This window comes from Acomys russatus, unplaced genomic scaffold (assembly GCF_903995435.1).
Source record: "Acomys russatus unplaced genomic scaffold, mAcoRus1.1, whole genome shotgun sequence".
In the NCBI taxonomy this organism is placed as follows: domain Eukaryota; kingdom Metazoa; phylum Chordata; class Mammalia; order Rodentia; family Muridae; genus Acomys; species Acomys russatus.
Window position 1 is genome coordinate 1 of NW_026131506.1, and position 25,628 is coordinate 25,628.

The following is a 25,628-nucleotide window of genomic DNA, read 5'->3' on the forward strand; positions in this document are numbered from 1 at the left end:
CAGGTGGCTTGTGTAATATATAAATATAGAGATTGCCCCAAAAAGATCTATTACAAGAGGTTATTGTATGAAGGGAAGGGAGAGGGAGAGAAGTTCATAGTCTGAATGAGCCATAGAGAGAGAGAGAGAGAGAGAGAGAGAGGAGGAGAGAGAGAGAGCGGAGAGAGAGAGAGAGAGAGAGAGAACAAGAACAACTGGGAGAGAGTGAGAGAGAAGGGGAGAGGGGGCACTCCAGACACAGAGAAGAGGAGAGAAACTGATGGCATAGAGAAATCTCAGTGATGGGCCAGTCCTTTATGTCTGGTGCACACCTGGCTATGGCAGATGATGGCATCAGAGGTTGCTATGCAACCTAGAAGAGGGCTACTTGGATTGGCTTGTGAACTAACAGCTATATTATTAGACTATATAACAATATAGGGTCATTGTTATATATGCAGCCCTTAGTTGACCTCAATAGTGTCATGTGGCACATGACTATGCAGAAGTTACATTGCTGAGTTCATTTTTATTTTGTTCTGTATTATCTTTTTGCAACAGGCTCCAAACTTGAAAGACAGCCAAAGATAACCTTGCATTCTTGCCTTTTCCTCTCAGCATTGATAACACAGATATACAGTGCTATGCTCAGCTGTACATTACTGAACTCTATATCTGGCACACAGTAGGAGCTCTATAAATGTTAGTCACCTTTTCCCACCAGGTGATGATCTTGGAGTAGAATTGCCCATTTTGTATTTAATTGAAGCCTAGAATAGTAAGCCGAGACTTGGACTATAAGAAAGGGTACAAGTAACCCTTGAATTTAAATACATCACACACACACACACACACACACACACACACACACACACACAGCCCTCTAGGCCATTTCAAAGAAAATCTGATTTAAATTTTTAATTAATTAATTAATTAATTAATTTTTATTTTTTGGTTTTTCGAGAAAGGGTTTACTCTGTGTAGCCTTGGCTGTCCTAGAACTCACTTTGTAGACCAGGCTGGCCTCGAGCTCACAGTGATCTGCCTGCCTCTGCCTCCTGAGTGCTGGGATTAAAGGTGTGCGCCACCACCTTAATTTTAATTTATACCGTTTTTCACTTTATGAGGCCCTAAAAAGACACAATTAGATTAAAAGTCGGAAAATGTGATGAACACTTAAAACCCATCCAGAAGTGGCAATCACTTGTCGATGAGTGCGACCCTGGGTGACATCCAGTTCAGCCTGGTTTCCCATGAAATGTGTTATCTTTAGTCTCAAATAGAATTGGCCAGCATGGTGTGTTTTAAAGAATACAGGTCCTACAAGCTAAGGGAAGATGTCCCTTCACTTTGTGAGAGCTCTCTGGTCCCCAAATAACCCTAGGTTTGCCCCCCATTTCCTAGCATGTGCCTGGAGTTACCCAAAGCCCGGGTACCTTGGAAGAGAAGATGTGAGAAACTGTTCAACCAATCCACCGGTGAGTGAGGCTTTGGCCCAACCCCCACATGCCCTCCCACCCTCCATCATTTTCTCCCTTCCCTATTATCCCAACTGCTAGCCTTTCTCCTGCAGGTGGTCTGCTTTCTGCACTCTGGGGCCCCTGTTTCTTATTTAAATCCAGCAGCAGCCGCTCAGTATCTGCCATACCCACTATGGGTGCTGTACTCCTCAGGGACACTCATTTCCACAGCTTGTTGGCTTCTGCCCTGACCTAAGGCCTGGGAACCTTCCAGGGGAGGAGAGGGAGAAGGTGTGGAAAGAGATCATTGCTAGCTGGCCTTTGACTGAGGCTAGGCAGAGGAAGGAAGGAAATGGAAGGAATGAAAGCAGAAGTTCTAGAGCAACTTGGAAAACACATATTTCTGATGGTCTTAGAACTGAGACACGACTCGGTAGCAAAATTACAGTTATGAAGTAGCAATGAAAATAAAATAGGGGGTCTCTAAGACCATTGGAAACAGGGTTTTTTGTTTTTGTTTTTTTGGGGGGGTTGTTTGTTTGTTTTTTGGCTTTTTGCTTTCTTGTGTCAGGGTTTCTCTGTGTAGCCTTGGCTGTCCTGAACTCGATATGCAGACCAGGCAGGCCTTAAATCTTTTGCTTTTTGTTTAGTTTGTTTGTGGGTTTTTGTTGTTGTTGTTGTTGTTTTTATTTTGTTTTTCAAGACAGGGTTTCTCTGTGTAGCCCTGGTTGTCCTGGACTCACTTTGTAGACCAGGCTGGCCTTGAACTCACAGAGATATGCCTGCCTCTGCCTCCCAAGTGTTGGGATTAAAGGTGTGTACCACCACACCCGGCAGAAATATGTTTTGTTTTTCCTTGATAGTTATGACCCACAGGTTGAGAGCCACTATTCTGGAGGGAAACTGAAGAGGAAAATACAAAGGGATGGAGGGAGAAAGCATGTGAGCTAGAAGATCTAGCTGAAAGGCAAAAGGAGGGCTGAGGTTGCCAACTGGGGGCCAAAGGAAAGAAGGTGGCTAGCTTCACAGCTGGACTCTATAGGGTGATTATTCCCACAACTACAGAGGGTTGGTCTCCAAGCAGGGGTGGGCCCCAAAGTGTGAAAAGGTGGATGAACTCCAGTAGTAGTCTGAACCACAGGATAAGCATAGAGCATCTGCATGCTCTGGCAACTTTCTAGGACCACTAGGTCCAGCAAATGGATGAGCAAGCCACAGCATTTTCATTTTCTTTCTTTCTTTCTTTCTTTCTTTCTTTCTTTCTTTCTTCTTCTTCTTCTTCTTCTTCTTCTTCTTCTTCTTCTTCTTCTTCTTCTTCTTCGTCTTCTTCTTCTGGGTTTTTTTTTTTGAGACAGGGTTTCTCTGTGTAGCCTTGGCTGTCCTGGACTCCCTTTGTAGACCAGGCTGGCCTGGAACTCACAGCGATCTGCCTGCCTCTGCCTCCTGAGTGCTGGGATTAAAGGCGTGAGCCACCGCCCCAACAGTTTAGGCTTCTTAATTTAGACTAACAAATGCTACTAACAGCCACCCCATTACTCTTAAATACCCCTAAACTCACTCTCAGGAAAAGCTGGGGGCTCCCCTTGAGATAAAGTCCCAGGTATCATTTTCTTTACGCAATGCATATGTTTGGATGTCTTCCTGTTATCTGTTAGTACCTGCCAGTTACTGCGGTCAATACAACAATGCGGCTTGCAGCCCTCCGCCAACAGATGCAGGCCCAGAATCTCTCTGCCTACATCATCCCAGACACGGATGCACACATGGTAAGGGCCAGCTCTGTTCTTTCTTGCCCTCTCCCTCTCCCTTAGGATTGTTGACCTCAAAACACAAGCCACAAACAAGAGACTGGTAAGACTTGGAAACTGAAGACAGAGAAAACATTTTCTAGTGAAAAAAATGAAAATGGAAGGCCCACATACACTAGCTTAAGGTCAACTGAAAGAACATACCCCTTTACACTAGGGGCAAAACATAGCCAAGTTTTCTTGACCTCTAGAAACAACATTATGAAAACAACTTTGATGCTAGGGAGGTGGCTCAGTGGATAATGGTATTTGCTGCTAAGCCCAATTGATAACCTGAGTTTAGTCCTTAGAACCCATGAAGTAGAAGGAGAGAGCCACCTTCCACAAGTTTTTCTCTAACTCCCCACACATGCATGTGCGCGCACACACACACACACACACACAGAGAGAGACAGACAGACAGACACAAACACACAATGTAAAAAGATTAAAGCTACTTCAGAAGAGATTTTGACCAAGCTCCCAATGACAACTCCAGAATGTTTAGGCTACCCCTGGAAATGGGCCTGGAAGAATTCTAAGCTCCTTCTTGGTCCAGACCATCTCAGTCCCTGCTGGTTGGAGCAGTGAGATGATCCAGGGTGCTAGACTGTACAAGCATGGGGAATAGACCGAGGGGAAATGGCAGACAGAAAACAAGGTGGTGATCTGTATAAGAAGTACTTTCCTTAAAATAGCAGCCCTACTTTTCCCTACCAGTAGCTCTGCCTCTACCTCATCTAGATCTGCACACTAACCCAGCTGGAAGAAAAGGCATTTTCAAAGTCAGCGTACCTGATTCAATTAATTTCTGACCTGAGGATGCTCTCAAAAACCTTGACTTAATAGCAGAGCTTCTTTCAGCAAATATAACAATGATAAGTCTTCAAGAGATATGCGAGCAAACATAAAGTCATCTTGTAGTATCTACAGTCCTAAAGAATGATGTTTCAAGTACCTTATATAAAATGACATAGTGTTTGCATATAATCTATACATACTTTTCTATATGCTTTAAGTCATCTCTAGAAGGCTTATAATGCCTAACAGAATACAAATGCTATGTAAATGTTACCATACTGTTCTGCTTAGGGAATAGTGACAATAAAACATCTGTATATACTGAATACAGTGCGATTTTTTTCTAATTTTTTTTTTTTTTATCAAGGCCAAGGTTGATAGAAGCTCCAGACACAGAATCCATAGATATGGATGTCTAACTGGCCAATAGTGTATAAAGCCCTGTGTAAAAGTTATTTATGAAGTACTCAATATAGTGTGATCGTCTGGCGAAGAAGACATGATATTTAAAGGGGAATACCAAGAGGCAAGGCCTAAGACCATACTGAATTTTCATTATGACCATAGTGGTAAATTTTGCAGAATAATTTGGTGTAACCAAAGCCAGTTCTAGACTGTGGGCTTTATACCCCAAGAGACAAGGTAAAGAAGGCAGCATAGTGAAGGAGTTACAGAGGCTTCCTGGAAGTAATACATGGTATGGCAAGACAGGAAAAAAAAAATCCAAGATGGGGCTGGAGAGATGGCTCAGAGGTTAAGAGCACTGGCTGCTCTTCCAAAGGTCCTGAGTTCAATTCCCAGCAGCCACATGGTGGCTCACAACCATCTGTAATAAGATCTAGCGCCCTCTGTACATGCAGACAGAACACTGTATACATAATAAATAAATAAATCTTTAAAAAAAAAAAAAATCCAAGATGTCGTTGGGGCCTTCCACTTGGCTTATGAGTCCATGAAGAAGGTTAATGATGGTATTGTTGATTTCCCAGAGTGAGTATATTGGCAAACATGATGAGAGGCGAGCGTGGATTTCAGGCTTCACAGGGACTGCCGGTAAGAGCCATCGCCCACCCTTATTGCTTCAGTTGGTAGACTCGAAGTGGTGGTCATAGAGGACCTGGGATGGCCAGTTCCTCAGCAACCAAGACCACAGGCTGATGTTCATTCTCATTCTCCCGCCCCCGTGAACCTAGCATGTTCCCCAGGGCAAATATCTCATGCCCAGCTGGCCACAAAATAGGCGCTTACCCTCCTGCTTTCCTTTCCATGCTTTGCTGCCTCTGCCCCAGCCAGGCCCAGCACAGTACTCCTTGGGCCTGGTTTCTGAAGCAATTGCTACTTCTACCAAAATCCCCCGCTCTTTCTTTTACCTAATAGCTCATTTGGGGGATAAAGTTTTACTCTGTAGGATCTCTTTTACAGATAACAATCATTCTCCGTGGCCAATGGAGATATAAGCGTGGCTATTCATGATGGCTTGTCTCTGTTTCTGAACAGCCCTCTTACCTTGATCTTGTTCCCTTAAATGAAAGCAGCTTCGTCTGCTGAGCCTCACACATTCCTTCTGAGCCTCAGAGGTACTCGGCTTCCCCCAATGCGCTCTTTGCTATGGTTGCTGTGTTTGCCCACCTCATCAGTCCTCAGGTAGGGGCCTAGATTGATGCTCTATCAGCTCTCATCTTTCCTGACAATACCCACATGCATCCTTTGGACTGGCAGAAGCCAACTTGACTCGTTTCCTACTAAAAATGCTAAAGGGCTTCCCTCTATAGGGACCTACTAACACAAGGCAGAGACAGTTTGCCTGATGAAGCTCTCTTTGTAGTTTCCCTCAAGAATGCCTTTAACATCTCCTACCTCTCTTCCTTCCAATGGAGGAGAGAAGCTCATTCTAGATGCCCTTGTGACAGAGCCAGTACAGCATTGCACATCCAACAAAGTTGTGACCCTCCCTTTCTTTTTCTTTCTTTCTTTTGGTTTTTCGAGACAGGGTTTCTCTGTGTAGTCCTGGCTGTCCTGGCCTGTCTTTCTAGACCAGGCTGGCCTCAAACTCACAGAGATCTGCCTGCCTCTGCCTCCTGAGTGCTGGGATTACAGGTGTGCGCCACCACTTCTCAGCTCTCACATTCATCCTTCTCCTCACCTCTAGACTTCTCTGCTCTGTTGTAGGTACTGCTGTGGTTACCATGAAGAAAGCAGTTGTCTGGACTGATAGTCGTTACTGGACACAGGCTGAGAGGCAGATGGACTGCAACTGGGAACTCCATAAGGAAGGTAGAAGGCCCACACAGATTTGTCCCCCCCACAAGTCCTGGACCCTAGGCTAGGTTTGGGGAAATACAGGTGAGTGGGTATCTGTATGTCTGTGCTTGACCTCTGTGGGAAGTTCAGGAAATATAAATGCATCTCTGATCTTTGTGACAGATAATAAAGAACGCATGTGGCTGGACTGTCACAGAAGTCTGGGTATGGGTTCTGACACTGGCCTGGGAAGTAACTTCTGCATTTCCTCCCATCTTTCAGTTAGAATTCCTGTAATTGCCAAGTGGATCCTTGCTGAAGTCCCTAGTGGAGGGCATGTGGGCTTTGACCCCTTCCTCTTCTCTGTTGGTATGTTCTTCTCTCAGCCCCTGGATTTGTAGCAGCTGCCAAGGAGAGCGGCTCAGCCCCTTGGGACGTACATAAACATATTTGCTCAGGAAGAGGGGCAATGTGATCACAGGGTATCTTGAAGTTGTGGATGTAGAAATCTTTTATAGCAAAGATAGTCATGGGTTGTGTAATTAAAATATGTTAAAAGAGCAAATGCAAACTTTAAAGAAAGCAATGAATGTAGAAAGTCAACCTAGAAGACTTGGAACAATTAAGACCCAGTGGAAAAATAGGTCTGAGATGTGCTTCACCCCAGAACCATCCTCTGGGTCCTGGGACTCTACCAATTATAGTACTTGTGATCTCTTAGAAAACCTTTTTCTGGAAGGTAGCTTAGAAGGGTCAAAAGTGTAGAGTGGAACTTTGGGCAAAACAAGGTCCCAGGGAAAACAGCTCCCCAAGTTCTGAGGCCTCAGATAGCTGGCCAGTCCATACTATCAAAGACAGACTTCATGACTATGCATTGAAAGGCACCTACTTCTAAACTAACCTCTTTGTTGGCCTGTCCAATGCCCGGAAAGTCACCCTGCCTCTGAATGGTGACATTACATCCTAATAAAATTGATGTGTACCTCAGAGGGACTGTCTCCAATTACTGACACTTTAAAAAGACCAGATTAGAATCACAGGAATAATACGATGGTAGAGTACTTGCCTGACACCCTCAGGGTCCTGGGTTTAATCTCTAGTACTGAGGCAACGGGTGGGGCCAAGAAGGGCAAGATTAGCTAGTGGACAGTGGACAGCACAGAGATGGGATAAAGACATTTAGATTTGGAAATCAGAGAAAGATAAAAGATGTGCTCTGAAGGAGAGGTTTGTATTGGGCGGGCTTTGGGCAGCTGGAGCCACAGGAGCCAAGCAAAGGCAAGGCTGAAGGACTAACTGCCTAGATCAGCCTTCCCTGAGTTGTAAATGGACAGGGGCAAGTGACTCCTTTCTATCTCTGCAGATTCCTGGGAAGATTATGAGCTGGAATTCCAAAACTCCAACAGACACCTGGACTCCATTACAACCAACCTTGTCGACCAGGCATGGGGGCCAGAGAGGCCCCCGATGCCAAACCAACCCATTTATGCCCTACCAAAAGAATTTACAGGTGACTCCATGAGCTGTGTTCTCTTTCCGACTTTGTATAAACAAGGGTCCCTACCAGCAAGGAGGCCCAGGGCAGATGCTGGTTTGTTTTTTCCTTGAAAATATCATTAACCAAGGCCACAAAGTAATCTTTGGCAAACCACCTGAGATGCTTGGTTAAAATGTAGACATTTTTGTCTCTGTCTCCTTACAGAGTCCAAAGGTGCTCAGACTGTATTTAGAAAAATACTGAAATAAGCAGTATTAGGATTTGAAGAAAGTGACAACAGAAAGGGAGAGAACAAGAGAGTCAAAGAAAGTTAAAACAAAACAAAACAAAAAAACCTTTTTTAGAAAAATTTTTTCATTGTATTTCTTCATGAGTATGGATGTTTGGCCTATATGTTATCTGTGCATCCGGTGCATGCAGTGCTTGAGGAGTCCAGAAAAGGGTGTCAGATTCCCCCAGGACTGGAGTTATAGATGGTTGTGGGTTGTCACGTGGGTGCTGGGAATCGAACCCACATCCTTTGGAAGAGCAACCAGTGCTCTTAACTATTTAGCAATCTCTTCAGCCATCATCCCACGCTGCCCCCACCCCCCCCCCCCAAAAAAACTTTAAGAGAGAAGGTCCATGATCGTAGTTGTTTATTCTGGTAGTGGAAACTGAGTCACTTGGCCCTTTCCTTCTCGTTCTACTCTAATAAGGAATTTAGATTTAGGACAGAAGTGCCTAGGACAGAAGTAAATGGCTAAGTTGGGTGTCAGTCTGTGGCCCAGAAGAGGGTTTGGGCTAGACCACAAAAGAAGGCTAGTTGGACCCAGACATTTTTAACATCTGCTAACAAGACCCCACTGGCATTTTCTTAATCTGATAAAAGATGAATTTGCATTTGGTTCTTGTAAGCAATAACTGAATTCTGACCAGGGCTAGGGGACCTACTATGAATCAGGGTTTTGCTTACTAACCACTCCTACCTCCCTGGAATTCTGAATGGGCCAATATATTACTTGTCACATTGAGCAATCTGAGCACCCCCTTTCCACATACATAATCCACATATTATTTCTGATTTAGAAAGGGGTCAAAAAAGCAGGAGGGAAATTTCAAAATTGTGGCTATGATGAAACAAGTAGAAATAATGTCCAATTTCTTTATCTGTTCCAGCGTAACTTGCAGATTCATTCTTTGTGCACCTTGGCTTAGTTTTTAAGGAGACACGCTGTCTACGAGGGTTAATACCACTCATCTTACTCAGACATTAAAGGTCACCATTGTGCCAAGGAAAAGTGAGGATAAAATAGGAAGAAAAGGCTACCAAGGACTGGGACAGGATTCACATGGAATTTGTGGCTTCCCATGAGCTAGGAGATGCTGAGGCATCGGTAGTCTTCAAAGAAAAGCCATGTGGAGTTAGAGCTCAGCCCAGAAGCCAAAGAACAGAGTTCAGCTTCAAGAGGCCTAGACAAAAAAATTAATTTTTAAGGCAAAGGGTGGCACATGAAAAGTTAGACACTCACACGTCAGACCATTTATGTGTGGTTTTCTCAAAATGGATCATATTCACACATTTTTCTTTTATGACTTAATAAGTCACTGAGGTTTTGATTTTTGTTTTTGTTTTTTTTTGTTTTTTTTTTTTTTTTGGTTTGTTTGCTTGTTTTTTGAGACAAGATCTCACTCTGTAGCCCAAGCTGATGTTAAACTTATTATATTGCCCAAACTGGCCTCAAATCCACAGTGAACCTTCTATTTCAGCCTCCCAAGTGCTAGGATTAGAACCATAATACAAGGTAGTATTCATGAATCTTAATCATGACTTTAAGTGAAGGGGCTACAACTTGCATGATTCCATTTATATGAAACACCCAGCATTGGCAAATCCATAGAGAGAAACTAGATTAGTGATTTCCTGGGACTGGAAGGAGGGGAAATGGGGAGTGACTCCTTAATGGATACAAAATTTCCTTTGGGGATGTTGAAAATGTTTTAGAATTAGATACTGGCAATGATTGCACAACACTGGGAACGCACTGAAAGTCAGCTGAATTGTGTACTTTATGAAGGCTAAAATAATAACTTTTATCTAACGTGTTTCATCAGAATAAAATAAAGTTAAAAAGTATATCATACCCAAGGATTATGGTTCTAGTTGAATAGTTTTGTCAATTTGCATAAAGCTTTTTAACAGCGTTAACATTTCTGTATCTGGGCCCAAGTAGGAGTCTTAATGCTTATGACAGTCTGCCAATTTCTTTTCCCTAGTGCTGACTAGAGAAAGATTTGCTATGCCTCAGGAGGTAAAAACTGAACTCTTGGGATCCAGACAAATGCATTCTAGAAAGGAAAGGACTGGACAAAGTTTGAAGACCACTCAGAAGACTGAAAGTGTTAATAAGAAAGCTCAGTCTTAGTACAGATTAGGAGTGTGAGCCAGGCCCATCTCACAGACATGGGTTCAAATCCCAGCTCCACCGCTTCAGCTATGAAACTCTGGGCAACTCACTTTACCTCTCTGAAGCCTTGCTTTTCTTATCTGTAAAATGGCACATCCAAGAATTGAAACAATGCACAAGGAGTGCTTAGTCCAATATCTATGGCGTATTGTGTGCTGAAGTTACTGCAGGGCAAAGTTAAACACAATTCCAGTCCTCTCTCTTGGTGTCTAGCACAGCCCTTCTGTTCTTTCTATATGTTTATTGACAGGTCAAAAAAAAAAAAAAAGCAATATGAGACTTAGTAAATGTCTTTTATTTATTTATTTATTTATTTATTTATTTATTATTATGTATACAGTGCTCTGCCAGAAGAGGGCATCAGATCACATTATAGATGGTTGTGAGCCACCATGTGGTTGCTGGGAATTGAACTCATGACCTCTGGAAGAACAGTCAGTGCTCTTAACCGTTGAGCCATCTCTCCAGCCCCAGCAAATGCCTTTGTACAGCTTTACAAATGTCAATCTATTTGATCTTTGTAGCAAACCTATTTAGGTAGTTGCTCCTGTTACAACCTACCCTGATCTAAAAGATGTGCAAAATGAGACATAGAGATGTCAAGTAACTTGCCCAAGAACACACTCAGTTACTAATGGCAGGACTATGGTTGGAGCCCCATCTGGGCCCAGGGCCTATGACATTAATAATATAAATTAGATGCTGTTCGAAGATAGAATTCTACTGCTTTTGGAAACAGAGGGCTGCAATCGAGTTTAGTCATAGAGTACTTGCCCAATGCTCAAGGCCATTGGTTCCATCTACTCAACCCAAGATAAAGGAAAACTACTACTATCCTTGTGGTACCCAAGGATCCCTGCGCTGAAGACAAGGTGTGCCACTCATGCTTCTTTTGCGTTCCTTTGCTTCTAGGGAGCACTTGGCAAGAAAAAGTATCCAGTGTCCGAAACTTTATGCAGAAGTACACCGTGGTTCCCACTGGTCTCCTTCTATCAGCACTTGATGAGACAGCCTGTGAGTAGGGATTTGTGAACACAAGTGGGCCCAGTAGTCTCAAGCCTCCTGGGACTTGTAGTATACAGCTCTTCCTGAAATAACAACATATTCACCAGTTCCATGACCACAACCTGTGGGAACCCAGAGTGGGGAGAGAGCAGCTGCTTGGGGCTACAGAAGAAGGAAGCCAGGGAGCCCCAAGCAGGTGCACGAGCCCACAGGCCACCTGAGAAATTTACTGACCAGAGTGACAGAGTGATTATGTCTCCTTAGAGTAAAGAAGGCCAGCAAAGCCACAAGCAGCCCTGGCTGTCATACAGGCCACTCAAAGTCCCAGCTTTGACACCCAGTTCTGTCCCCACATGGCTGACGGCTTTCTACCCAGTGCTGGTGGCTGGTCTTCTCACAGTTGGAGGATGAACTGATACTATGTGCTGGATGTCACTTCACTACATTATATGGGGGGAGAAATCCATAGCCCTCTCCAGCATCTCAATGATCTCCATGAAGATTGAGAAGCATTCAGAGGCAGATGCTACAAGCTGCTGTCAGTAGTAATCTTGAAGTCAAAACAAATAGTGGAGCATAGGTGTCAGAAATGCCTGCCCTCATGCAGAATGGCCTCAAAAAGTCCCATCATTTTTTTTCCAGGGCTCTTCAACCTTCGCAGCAGTGACATACCCTATAACCCCTTCTTCTACTCCTATACACTGCTCACAGACTCTTCCATCAGGTACAGCTTCTCCTTGGCTTACTGTTGTGAATTCCGTCCAACTTCCACTGTATCCTGTACCACTGATGTCACAGCCTTCAGGGTGCTCATGAGTTTGGGTGCCTGCCACAGCAGATGTCTCTAGGAGACATCCCACTGGCTGTTCCTAATCTCTTGACTTCTGGTCCTAGTGAACCCAAGTGTAATCCCCTGGCTCTCTATGCTGGCATCTTGTGACCTTTTGGAATCAAAAGACTGGTATATGCCTCTGGTTCCATGTGTTGTCCTAAGTAGGCAGGCACTCAGGACCCTCCCGGTCTTCCCTCTCTACCTAGGTTGTTTGTCAACAAGAGTCGCTTTAGCCTTGAGACCCTGCAGTACTTGAATACAAACTGCACATTATCCACGTGTGTGCAACTTGAGGACTACAGTCAAGTTCGTGACAGTGTGGAGGCCTATGCCTCAGGCAATGTGACAATCTTGATTGGGCTCAGCTATACGACCTATGGGCTCTATGAAGTGATACCCAAGGTAGGTGTACCAGTTACTGGCCTCCTTCTGCTCCAGGCATGGCAACTGTCAACTTAAAATGGGGCCCCTCAGCCACTGGGTCAACTAGTCAATCAGCAAATGGGCACTGTGTACCCTTGTAAGCCTTATTGATGGAAAACAGGAGGAAGAGGAAGAGGGGGAGGAGATGGTGGTGGCAACCGCAGGGGTGTCTGTCCATAGAGCCCATACAGTTTTTTGAGGAGACTAGGCAAAATACAGCCTGGCCTAGAAGAAGCTTTAGAGTCATCTGAATCTGATAGTAACCTGAGCTCTTTTCATAAATGGCCATGCAGTGGCGTTGACTAAGTAGTTCAGTCAGTCTAGATCTCTGTTTCTTTAAAAATGGTCACAAAGTTGAGCACTGACAGGAATTGTGTGAGTTCAAGGAGATAGTACTTGGGACATCCAGTGGCTGACACAGTACACGCTTGGCAGCTGGTAACTGCTCTGATACGTACAACAAACGTCCACTGCTAGAACAGCCTGTGGACTCCAGCATGCCAGGCCTGACTGCTGGTACCAGGACAATATTCATCCAAAAAACCTCTGTGCACAAAACTAGGGAAGAGCTGCATATCCAGAAAGAGGCCAAAGGAGAGGGTATGGCTGTGAAAGAGATCAGCAAGTCTCACCGTCTCGCCCCAGCTGGGATTTCCTCTTTGTCTTTTGTAAACACTGTTTGCCCTGGACAATGTGTCTAGTCCATCTTTTGGTCTGTTCTCCCAACAGGAAAAACTCGTGACAGACACCTATTCCCCAGTGATGCGAATCAAGGCTGTAAAGAACAGCAAGGAGCAGGCCCTCTTGAAGAACAGCCACGTAAGTCCATATGGCATAGCCTTTTGGGAGGTCTGTCTGATGGGTTAGCCTTCCAGAAAGAAGCCTGAGGAAGACTTTCAATAAAAGCAAGGAACAACACATATTTATACGTATGTCTATACAGATATGTAGCTATTACATGTGCTCGTGTGCATTCCTTTGAACACTGCCTGTGTTAAATGAGTGTTGGCTGTAATGACTTCCTGCTTGGCAAGAGGATGGCTCACTTTTTAGAATGTTCTTAACATTAGGATAAAAGACTTCATTTTGAAAGAGTTTTTCTTAAGAAATGTAACATATACACTGCAGTAGAGAAAGTAGCCTAAGATTTCCTATGTCCTCATTACTCAGCTTCACCAATCATCAAGTCATGCCTGACACGGTTAGATCTGTAATCACCCCCACCCCCACCCCGCAGGACCCTCCCCTTCCACCCTTTGCTGCTGGATTATTTTAAAGTAAATCCCACCGATCCTATCGTTTCAGCTGCTGTCAACACTTCAGTGAGTAGTTCCAAAGATAAGGCTTTTAAAAACACGAGCACACTCTGATTAGATATAAACATTAACGAGAGAATCCTTTGCTATCCAGTAGCCAGGAAAATTGTCATGTATTTAAAGCACTCAACCCCAGGCCAGTTATCTGATCTTCTTCCACGAGAGAGGAGGCTGCCTCTCTGGCCCGCCTCAGTTCCGCTTCCTGCTTTAGGTGCGGGATGCTGTGGCTGTGATCCAGTACTTGGTCTGGTTGGAGAAGAACGTGCCCAAAGGCACGGTGGATGAGTTTTCTGGGGCAGAACACATTGATGAGTTACGACGGTACTGGACTTATTATCTTTTGGTATGGGGGTGGGGAAGTGACAAGTAATTAGTCCCCTTAGGAGGAAGAAAGATCCTGCTTGTATTTGGAAGTGAGATTGACAGGTTCGTGGGTGGTCTGGGAGCTGTGCAGGGGGTGTTGGTAGACGTTCCCCAGCCCGGCTGAAAGCCGGACAACCCAACAGCACCCCCTAGTGACTGCCTCAGACACAGCTCGCTGCTCTTCCTGGTATAGGCTGACTTAGGCAGGCGGGCTGGGGGGGGGCGGGGGGGGGAGGGGGAGGGGGAACGAGGGGGGGTTGGGCATTCGCAACACTTTGGAGCTTCCAGTAGGGAGAAGGCTTCCTAAGGCAGCTTGTGGTAGACTTAAGGTGCAAGACATAGCACACGAGTGGGATGTTTTTCAGATACAAGGAACTACCGTTCTTCTCTCCCAAAAGTAAAATGGAGGCAAAAGGTCCAAGATTATGGACACCAAGGATTGGTGTCCGTACCCTATCCTACTCTGTACTTGAGTGCTCTCTGCATAAGTGACAGAACAAAACTGGGGGGTCGGGGGTAGGGTGGGGGGGGGGGCAGGGCGGAAGAGGCAGAAGGAGTCAGGCTGGGATGGAGGCAGCTGCCCCTTCATTTGCTGTGTGACATATTCCAGTCCCTGGGTCATCCTCAGATCTTTTTTTTTCCCCCTTGCCCTGCCTAGAAATGAAAACTCCTCTGGACCCAGTTTTGAAACCATCTCTGCTAGTGGCCTGAATGCTGCCCTGGCCCATTACAGGTACTTGAGAAAAACAACAACAAATCTGGAGTGAGCTCAGAACATTGCCTTCCCACCCCAAACCCTCTGGACTCCCAACCGTAACCCCTGCTCACGGAGCACTCCCTGATGCCTCCCAAGCCTTGCCCATGGGAGCTAGAGAGCGGCAGTTGCTCTACCTTAAAGCCCTCTCTCCTCCTGTACCCGCTCCTTGGGGCCTTCTCGGATGCATCAAGAACTAGAAAGAGAGTGGAAGCTTAGCACCTCTCTGCTTTGCTATGAACCTTTTGCAAGCCTCTTGCCTCCTTGGGGTTTGTTCTTACTCGGGTAGAGATGACAGGCCGAGCTGGGAAGTGGTGGCGCACGCCTTTAGTCCCAGCACTCAGGGAGGCAGAGGCAGGCAGATCGCTGTGAGTTCGAGGCCAGCCTGGTCTACAGAGCAAGTCCAGAACATCTAAGGTTAAGACAGAGAGACCCTGTCTCGAAAAACAAAACAAAACAAGAGATGGCGGGCTGAACCAAGGAGCCTCTGAAACTCTTAACTCCTCTTCCCGGGGGACCAAGGTCTTGCTTGGCCATGTGCAGGGTAAACAAAAGTGCACTGAGGATAGCAGCCGCAGTCAGAGCAAGAGTGCTTTCCCAAGTTTTCTGTTTGGGGGGATGAGGGGTGGGGTGGGGATAGTTACTTCCCCAGAGCAGAAATCCTGGAAGGCTAGCCCCCAGGTAGGGAGGGAGTTCTTTTCTTTTGAGCCCCTGTCCTCAGGTCCACCTTGTTTGCCCAGTGCAGGGTTCAGAGGATCCCCTCTCAATATTCTTTGTCATTTCCACAGCCCAACCAAAGAGCTGCACCGCAAGCTGTCCACAGATGAGATGTACCTGGTGGATTCCGGAGGACAATACTGGTAGGTACACCCCATCCATCAGGCCTTGGCCTAGCTCTCAGCTCAGACATCCTGGCCTTCGAGAGGCTGACTGAGAAACTACCCTTCCTGGGTCACTGAATAAGGCCGGAGCAAGCAGACTTCTCATGCTCCCATAGCGGGTGTCTGCACAGTGGAAAATACACAGATATTAGAATAATGGGGGCACTCATGCAGCACCCGTGTGAGAATTAAGAAGAAACAACTCTACTCACTTAAGTCAGTTTTTCAAGTCCGCAAATAATTTACACAGCTTTTCCCTGGCTGCACAAACATGAACACCCATACGCTCACCCACTCATGCGAGCCCTAGACAAAGCCCACAGCAGAGTCACCAAAGCCGGCTCATTCCCCGTGGAAAGACGAGTGGCCGTGTGAAGCTGGAGATGGAGGCAGCCAAAAGAAGTAGCCCTTTAGATGCGATTCTCTTTGTACAGCGTCAACCTAAACAGGCCGGTGTGACAGTCACGCCTAATGAGCTGACTGTAGTCTTTTGAAATGTGTGGCCAGCCATCATTCACAGTTTCATCGGGTTTCCCAACTTCTGTCCTGTGGAAAGGGTGAATGCACTAAGGACAGAGGTTCTTGCTTGGAGCACACCGCTTGGGGAGTCAGCTTACCATGTGCTCAGTTTAGCAGCGTGTACTTATCACTACTTTGATGCCGTGTGAACTTGAGGTGGCTGTAAAGAGGAAGTAAATGCGTGGGGGCGTGTTGGGTTGGGGCATGCGCAGAAGAGGGTGAGGTAGGGAAATTGTCACCTCACTTCCTCTTCTCTCCTGATGAAGAAGTTCCCCATGCCCCATGACCTACCCTCAAGAAGCCCCAGAGTCCTGGGACCCTTTCTCCATGCCTCCTCTACTGGGATGGCTATGCTTAATGGCCTGCCTGGAGGAAACCACTACAGCTAGTGATTGTGAGTTGGCCCTGCTGGCTCTGGCTTCGTTTTCACGGAATTCCCAGCCATGTTCATAACAAAGACCATTTTATGAGGGGTCAGTATTTTCTCCAGCTTGGCTGTACCAAATCTTGGCGACGGAGATGGCCTCCCAGCTTAAGAGTTTCAGTGGCCTCATCTTTAACAAGGAGGCCTGCCCTGCTGTCCTCCATGGAGAGCTACAAAGGGGGAGGGAGGGAGAGAGGGAGAGAGAGGGGGGTGGGGAGAGAGAGAGGGAGAGGGAGAGGGAGAGAGAGAGAGAGAGAGAGAGAGAGAGAGAGAGAGAGAGAGAGAGAGAGAGAGAATATGCCCTAAACATATTGACTTTTACTATAAGAACTCTACTAACTTTTTTTGGTGCATGGATGCTGAAGTATGATTCTGACAGTGGTATCTATCATCCATCCCTCCCCTCCCATCCTCCATCTTTCTTTCATTCTGACATGGTATCACTGTGTAACCCAGGCTGACTTTGCCATCACAATCTTCCTAAGTCCACTTCCTGCATGCTAGGATTAGAGACATGCACCACCATGCCTTGGCCTCTGGCTTCCCCCTCCGTGTCCTAGTCCACCCTGGTCACTCCAACCATAGTAGAAACAAACAGTAGACAACACACAGGAGGCATGCAGCCCTGGACTCTCCTCCCAAGCACCCAACACAGTTGGATGTATTGGTTCCTTTCCTCCACAGGGATGGGACCACAGATATCACCAGAACAGTACATTGGGGTACCCCTACTGCCTTCCAAAAGGTAAGTACTGGACCACAATTTCTCCCTTCAGTTTCCCCCAAGGCATTGACAGCCCTTTCAAATTGAGGGAGTAAAATGGAGGCCCAGAGGTGTTTTGTAGTTTGCCCAAGGTCACACAACAAGTGCCAGGAAAGCCGGGGCAAAGTCACACCACTACCAAGACCTCAGACCATGTATATCTCCTTGCCATTTCAGTCTATGAATATATAGACATTGGTCATCTGTGTGTTCATCCTGTGCTCTACAAAGGAAGGAAAAGCTATCTCTAGTGAAGGAAAATAACACAGAGCATCTCAGAGATCAGAACGAGCTAGAACTGAAAGCAGGGAGGGCTGCTCATCTGGAATGGAAACCTGGGGCACTGGCAGGGCTTGGTGGGCCAGGGGGATGCTTGCATGCAGCCAGCAAGCTGGAATCCGAGATGGGGAATCTCTGTTGTACGGGCCTTTTAGGAGCTCATAGTTTAGCATGTTGAGGAATCTACTTTCTCAGAGCTCAAGATGGCAAGTCAGTTCAAGAGTGTGGGGAAAGGAAGTGACCACTAGCAGTAACCAGAACAGGTCACTATTGCCCATCTTTCTCCCTCAACAGGAAACCTGCCCTGCCACATGATCAGGCCTAACCCAAACTTCAGGCCTTAAGAAAAACTAGAGGAAGTTGCTAAGGCATGGTAGCACATACTGGGGAGGTAAAGACAGAGAGAGTGACTGTTCAAAGCCAAGCTTGGCTACATAGCAAATTGAAAGCCTGCCTGTGAGGAATACAGGCTAATCTTGCTTGAGCATTTGCTCATTGCCTTATACTCACTGTCACTCTACCTCATGCTAGACCTTTAGGAACCAGGTACCATTAGTATCCTATTAAGTATGAGGAAACCATGGTAGAGAGGTAAGAGAGCCTGTGAGTGGCCAAGCCAGGATTCCAGACTTGAGATGAAAATGGCCCACCTGCCACCCACTCAGTTACTACCCTCTGCAAACATTTCCTCAGCACATGACAATGACCCCTGTACATCAGCCTAAGAGAAGCACATGGAGTTGGCCCCAGATTTGGGAACATCTTTCTCCCCCACCTTTCTTTGGCTTATCTTCCAAGACCTCAGTGACTACACATGAGAATGTGTCTCCTACCCCTGGTCCTGGGCCTCTATTCCCATCTGCTCCAAGACGAAGCAGCTGGAAGTTCCCTGGCTCCTCCTCTTGCCCTCCATATCACCTTTTCCTCCTCTCTCCTTACCAGGAGGCCTATACACGTGTGCTAATGGGAAGCATCGATCTGTTCAGACTTGTCTTTCCTGCTGCTACATCAGGTAGATTGCAGAACCCAGACTGGACCCAGGCACCTCAGGCTCTGATTGTATGGTACTCGGATTGCTTTCCTGGGAGGCTACTAGGATATCTCATCACTCTCACATAAATGAGAAAGTCTAGCCAAGAGAGAGGACTTGCTCAAGGTCCTACATAGGGCTAGTGGGAGTACCTTGAACCCAGGTCCCCTGCCTCTTAATCCAGTGCTGTAACTCAGAATCAGGGAAGGTCAGTATGAGCTCCAGACGTCATACACAATTCTTGGAGGAAGTCGTTGTCAAAGTGCTGAGGCCTAAATCATGAAGAAACATTTCAGTAATTGCATCAGTCCAAGTAATGAGTCTAGTGTATAAACTACTAGAGATAGTGAGGGGTTGAGGTGGGCTGCTCAGAGAGATACTTACAAGTTTCATTCATCAGCCCTTCTCCATCTCACCCCAGTGTTCTTTCAAGAGCCCTTTTCCTTGGGGGTCACCCTGGAAGTTAAGTAGGAAAGGCCAAGATGGGCAGTCTAGGGTCTAGCCAATGGACTAGAAGCAATCTCTTCCCTTTCAGGGAGAGTGGTGGAAGCCTTTGCTCGAAGAGCCCTGTGGGAAGTTGGGCTCAATTATGGCCATGGGACAGGCCATGGCATTGGCAATTTCCTCTGTGTGCATGAGTGTAAGTATCTTCTCATCTATCCTATTGCCACCCTCCCCTATGAGACAGAGCATTCTACAGGCATAGGAATTACCAACCCACAGAGATGCATGACCCACCCAAAGTCAACCGTTGGAGAATGATGAGGATGAAAGGAAGAACACTGGCAGTGGGCGTTCTAGAGAGAGAACTAAGGCCTGCTAACTAAATGACATATACCCCAGAGAAATAAAAGGCAAAGTCTATTTGGTCTCTGCCAATCTCAGATATGATAAGTGCTTCTAGAGATATCTGTGGACTCTCCCTCCAGTTCTTCATTCTCCCGCAGAACCTGGTCTCACTTCCAAGCTGGTGACACAAAAAGTTGAAACCATGTTTATATCTTCCTTCCCAGGGCCAGTGGGATTCCAGTCTAACAACATTGCTATGGCCAAGGGCATGTTCACTTCCATTGGTATGGTTCTTGAGTCCCTCCATCCCACTACCCAATCTCAGAGTGGAGTTATCTGGGGAGTGCAGTCATACACACCCCTCTTTAGGGTGGGAAGTTGGGTGAGAATAGGCTTAGCCTGAGCTCTCCCTACTGATTTCTTTCCCAAATCTAGACCCAAATGATTATCACACCTTTACTCCAAGATCCCTGTGCCAAAACTCTCTTTTTGCTGTTTTGTGTTAGACCATCCTCTGTAGCACAAACTGTCCTTGAACTCATATAGCTGAAGCTGTCTGTAAGTTCCTGACCTCCTCTTTCGCCTTTTCAGTACTGGGATTACAAGCATGTGCCACCACTCCTGGATTTCCATACCTCTCTTTTTATCTTTGGGAAATGATTTCCATGTGTACCCCCCCAGACTATCCAATGCTGGGGTAAGAGGACAATGCTACACACAGAGATTGGAGTCCCAAGTGGGCTCCAGTCTTCCTTCCTAGACTACAAGGGAGAGAAAGTGAGGCCAAGGTATACCTGAGAGGTTTTGAGGCCTGGCATCTAACAAGTTGTGAGGCTGGCAGAGCCAAAGCCACAGGTAGCCCTGCTGCCAGGCCCTGGGCACACACTTGTCATTGGTGTAGGCAACCTGGACGTGGGTCCCTCTTATCCATTGTTTAATGTCATTAGCATCTCTGTATGCCTCTCAGAGCCTGGATACTACAAGGATGGGGATTTTGGAATCCGTCTTGAAGATGTGGCCCTTGTGGTAGAAGCAAAGACCAAGGTAATGTGCCATAAGCTAGACATATGGAGAGCATATCTCTGACTTTGGGATGAATGGGAGTAAAGAAGCCCAAAAAAGAAAGGCTTTTGATGAAAGGCATAAGGTTATCTGAAGTCTTACTTGGGTCCTCAAGTATGCTATAAATCCCTTTCTCAAGCTGCACACTGGAATCATCTGGGAAGCTGAGGGTTTTTTTTTTTTCTTTTGAAATATCAGTGCCAGGCCCCACTCCAGACCAAGCGAATCAATGTCCCTGCTCTAAATCACTGGTTCTCAGTACACATAATAATCCCCAGGGAGCTTGTTAGAAATAAAGATTTGATAGTATAGCAACCAACAAGATGAAATACCTGGATATAAACTTTAACGGACTTACAAAGAGAAACTCTGCTAAAGGGGCATAAAAAAGATTTAAGTGAATGGTGCTCTCTGGGAAGAAGCCTTGATATTATGGACATGCCATTCTCCCTAAATTAATCTATAAACTCAAGACAACCTCAATTTCGATGGTAAGTGGATAGTTTTGTGACTTCACCAATGATAGTAAAGCTTGTTTATGAAAATAAACATGCAAAATATCTAGGTAGCTAGGGGGAAAAAAATGAAAGCTTGAGGAGCAATAAGGAAAACTAGCCCTATCCAATTCTACCATAAACTATCCCAGAAAAAACAAAGTGGCACTGGAGGTGAGGCAGACAAGGAATAATGAAACAGAACAGCCAGTCCAGAAATAAACCTCAAATTCACATAAACATGGGGAGTTAGCTGGTGTTTCACCACAGGAGGGAAGAGAGAAATCATTCCACAAATAGGCAAGGGAATGAACAATTCATCATTGTGGAGAGTAAACAAAGTGACATCACTGTTACAGCAAACAAAATCCCACATGGACCGAAGAGAGTTTGTTCTCACAGATTCATTTGCATGAAATCATGTACCTTGATCACATCCACATACCCCTTACCCACTCTCAGCTCCCTCCTCCTGCTACCAAATGAACTGACCTTTTGTGGTGAACAATAGAACCACTAAAGCCTACAAGAAAACTTATATAAACTAATTTATCCCAAGTGGGAAAGCACCTTTCTGTAAAAGACCCAGAAGCAATGAGGAAAAGGGTTCATAACTTTAAAACAAATGTGTTTTTTTTGAGACAGGGTTTCTCTGTGTACCTTTGACTGTCTTGGACTCACTTTGACCAAGCTGGCCTTGAACTCACAGAGATCCACCTACCTCTGCCACCCAAGTGCTGAGAATATAGATGGGCACTATTGTGCCCAGAAGTTCATAACTAAATTAAATAGAAAATGGCTATATGAAAATCATAGCATATTAGTTTATTTATTAACTTTACATCACAGTCATAGCTCCTTCCCTACTCGCCTCCCAGTCTAATAAATTAATAAAAAATTAAAATATCCCAGCCTCTTAATAAGGAATTCAATCTTTTTCTACAAGGTTGTCAAAACACTGTGAATGTAACATTAATATAGTTCCTGATTGTTTCATGGTTCTTCTTGCTCTATGTAGTTTATTATATATGTATGTATGATAATATAAATGTATATGTAAAAAATCAAAAATATTATTTAAAAAAGAAATTAATTTTTAAAGAAAGAAAATCATATCATAACCAAAATCAAAAGCTCTATTTCAAATTAAGTGCCACAAAGAAAGGATAAATATCTTTAATTTTACTGTGAACTCCTACAAGATCAAAATGGGAGGAAGTGGACAAAGGACATGAGTAAACAGTTTACTAAAATGAACAATAATTCAATGCATGAAAGATGCTCAACAAAATGAAAAATCCTTAAAAGTGTATAAATCAAACAGCAATAGAATAGCATTTCATTCCCTGGGTTTAGTACTGAGTAAAAGTACTAGAGGAAGGTACAGAAAAGTGTGTATAGTAGGATCCACTTTGTGTGACTTTTAAAAATGTGTATATGGGTAGGTACAGTTACCAGGTTAGTAAAAATTAGAGCCTTTGATAACACCCAGTGCTTGTGAGCATGTGGTATGATGAGCACCCTCATTCACTGTTAAGAGAAGTACACATTGGTGCAAATTTTGTGGAGGGCAGTTTAACAATGTCTATCAAAATGCTCATTACAGCTACTGTGCTTTTGTCTCAGCCAGATATGTAAGATGGGGATATGGTCCCAAAAGTTTATCAAGATGCTTACATACTGTCACAACTTGTCACATTGATAGTAATAGTAAAAAATACAAATAGCCCTCAAATCCATGGCTGGTTAAGTACACCTGCAGGCCAGAAGAGGGCACCAGATCACATTATAGATGGTTGTGAGGCACCATGTGGTTGCTGGGAATTGAACTCAGGACCTTAGGAAGAGCAGACAGTGCTCTTAACTGCTGAGCCATCGCTGCAGCCCCATGGCTGGTTAAGTAAATCAGGATATATATCCGCATACTTTAGACCTCTTTTAAAATGAGGTAGATTTTGGGGCTGGAGAGATGGCTTAACAGTTAAGAGTATTTGCTGCTACTGTGAGTGCCCACATTCAGTTCCCAACATCCATAGGGAAGCTTACAACCATCTGGAACCCTAGTTCCTGGGGATCTGACACCCTCTTCTGGCATCTGTGAGCACTAGGATGTGACTCGGTTACATCCCTAGGTTCGCTGGACCTGGTGGTACATTCCTGTCACCCTACTACTCAAGAGTAAGAGGCAGGAGAATCAAAAGTTCAAGGTCATGCTCTGAATTTGAAGACAGCCTAGGCAACAGAAGACCTTATCTAGAGATAGACAGATGATGATGAAGAAGATAGATAGATAGATAGATAGATAGATAGATAGATAGATAGATAGAAAAATCAAGTAATATTTGTAGATTATTTAAATATAGGTCCCAAGGCTCTGCCCTAGATATTCTATCTCCAGTGGGTCTTGGAAGTAGTCCTTGCAACCCAAATATTTAATGTGCTCCCTACACACTGTTGATGCTCACACACTGAGAACCAAATATGCGTCTAATCTAAATTTCAGGAAGCAGGAAGTAGGGCATTGAGTAGACAAGAGGCCTGGCCAAGAGAAGGGACTCTCTGGAAGGCTCAAGCCTGGCTTCAGTGCTCAGAGCTGGCAAGGACCAGTTCTGTGAACTCATGACTCCGTCCCCTTGCCACTTTCAGCCAGTTTCTCAGTCTCCCTCACTTTCTTACTTCCCTATGGAATTTCAGTACCCAGGGACCTACCTGACTTTTGAAGTGGTTTCCTTTGTGCCCTATGACCGAAACCTCATCGATGTCAGCCTGCTGACCCCAGAGCAGGTAAGTGTCTTGAGTACAGCCTACTCTACAGCCTATGAAGAGCTGACTTCCAGCCTCCCTAGGCCTTTCTTGCCCCTCTTCCCCTACTCCAAGGAAGATCCACATTGTGGCACCATAGGTACTCATTGGAGGCCTATCCTCCCAGCCTGTTGGAGATCCCAAAGCTTCTAGGATTTTCTAGTCAGACCAGCATGCCCCAACTCAGTTAGTAAGCCCTTAGGTAATCTGAAACCTAAGGCTTCGGAGCTCTAGAATAATGCAGTTCCCTACCCATTCTGGGCCTCAGTCTCCTCCTCTGTAAAATGGACGTACCTACTATGCTTGCTTTTTATTCCTGTGCCAGACAGCAATCTTCTCTCCACGAGCATCACTATGTTATTAAGGCAAACCCTCAGAAAGTAGCAGAAGTCTGGAAGTAGTCAGCTTCCTAGTCCACAGTGAAGCTAGCGTGCCATAGCAGGGGACTAGATAGTACCAAGACCTCATCTTTCAGCATCTTAGCTCACACCTACCTCCCTTTGCAGCTCCAGTACCTGAATCGCTACTACCAGACCATTCGTGAGAAGGTTGGCCCAGAGCTGCAGCGTCGTCAGCTGCTGGAGGAGTTTGCATGGCTGGAGCAGCACACAAAGCCCCTGTCAGCCAGGGCCCCTCAGAGCACCTCCTTGACCTCTATGTGGGTAGCCTTCAGTCTTGCCATCCTCAGCTGGAGTAGTTAGAGGCCTCCAGTTCTCCTGCCAGCTGTTCGCTTAGGCTTGGGAATCACTTGCTCCTGCTCAGCTCTCTTCCCTCTGTTGTTCCAAGAGCACCTGCTGGCCCTATCACCTTGAAGCCACTGTCCTAAGCTTCCTCCAGAGCCAGATCCCACACAGCCTAATCTACCTTCTCCAAGATGTGCATATCTCATCGTAGATTTCCAGCCCTGGGCCCTGGGATGGTGGAGCCCAAAGTAAAGGACCTATAGGGTAATACCTCAATCTATAGGGCTCCATATCTCAGAGAGGTCCATCCTATCCCTACCCACTAGAGAGGCTCAGGGCTGTTCTCACCTACACTGACTCCATACTTTTTAAGGCTGCCTCTGGTCACCCTTACCTACCCACAGGTCTATGGTGGCCTCCCAGCTATAGACTGTAGACTTGAAGGAATGTGGCTCAAGTCTGTCTGCTCTATTTGGAGAAGGAGGCGGCTGGATGTTCTGGTCACAGACTACCACTCTAGTATTGAGGAGCCTGGAACGCAACACTTCAGTCAGAAACGTGCATCAGTCTTCTCCCCACATGTGAACCCACAGCTCCTAAACCACCACTGTACTCCTTGACAAGTGAGCACACAAGAAGAAGTTAAGGCATAGGACTTGGTGAAATAGAAGAGGGAATGGCAAGATTTTCTGGAATGTGGGGACCAACCTTGGGTAGCCATGTGACCCCAGACTCCTCTGGCACTTGGAGCATTTTTTTTCATTTTACATCCTGGTTATAGCCCCATCCCACCTCTCCCACTCCCATCATCCCTCCCTCTCCCCTCCCCCCTCCCTTATTCCTCAGAAAAGGGGATCCCCCCTTTCCCATCCACTCCAGCTCATGAAGTCACATCAGGATGGAGCATGTTCTCTTTCCCTGTGGCCTGGCAAGGCAGTCCTGCCAGGGGGAAGTGATCAAAAAGCTGACATCAGGGCCATTATCAGACCCAGTCCT

The 25,628-nt window shown here is 45.6% G+C and overlaps 1 protein-coding gene across 1 annotated transcript; it reads left to right on the forward strand.

The window, feature by feature from the left end:
• Positions 1-1,316: 1,316 nt before the first annotated feature.
• Positions 1,317-25,343, forward strand: Xpnpep2 (X-prolyl aminopeptidase 2). Its single transcript, XM_051142699.1, has 20 exons — positions 1,317-1,457; positions 3,095-3,205; positions 5,017-5,080; positions 6,197-6,301; positions 6,551-6,637; positions 7,632-7,778; positions 11,126-11,227; positions 11,861-11,942; positions 12,257-12,452; positions 13,203-13,292; positions 14,001-14,110; positions 14,811-14,885; positions 15,695-15,766; positions 17,415-17,475; positions 18,715-18,784; positions 19,338-19,442; positions 19,816-19,875; positions 20,559-20,635; positions 23,842-23,931; positions 24,456-25,343. Exons 1-20 carry the CDS (start codon positions 1,317-1,319, stop codon positions 24,648-24,650), a joined length of 2,040 nt encoding a protein of 679 aa, XP_050998656.1. The 3' UTR covers positions 24,651-25,343.
• Positions 25,344-25,628: the final 285 nt, after the last annotated feature.

Excerpts from the sequence above, each read along its gene's own strand:
- Xpnpep2 (XM_051142699.1), top strand. The coding sequence starts at position 1,317 with ATGTCCCTTCACTTTGTGAGAGCTCTCTGGTCCCCAAATAACCCTAGG. Across the intron at positions 14,111-14,810 it reads CACATTGATGAGTTACGACG|AAATGAAAACTCCTCTGGAC; the intron begins GTACTGGACTTA and ends TGCCCTGCCTAG. Across the intron at positions 15,767-17,414 it reads GATTCCGGAGGACAATACTG|GGATGGGACCACAGATATCA; the intron begins GTAGGTACACCC and ends TTTCCTCCACAG.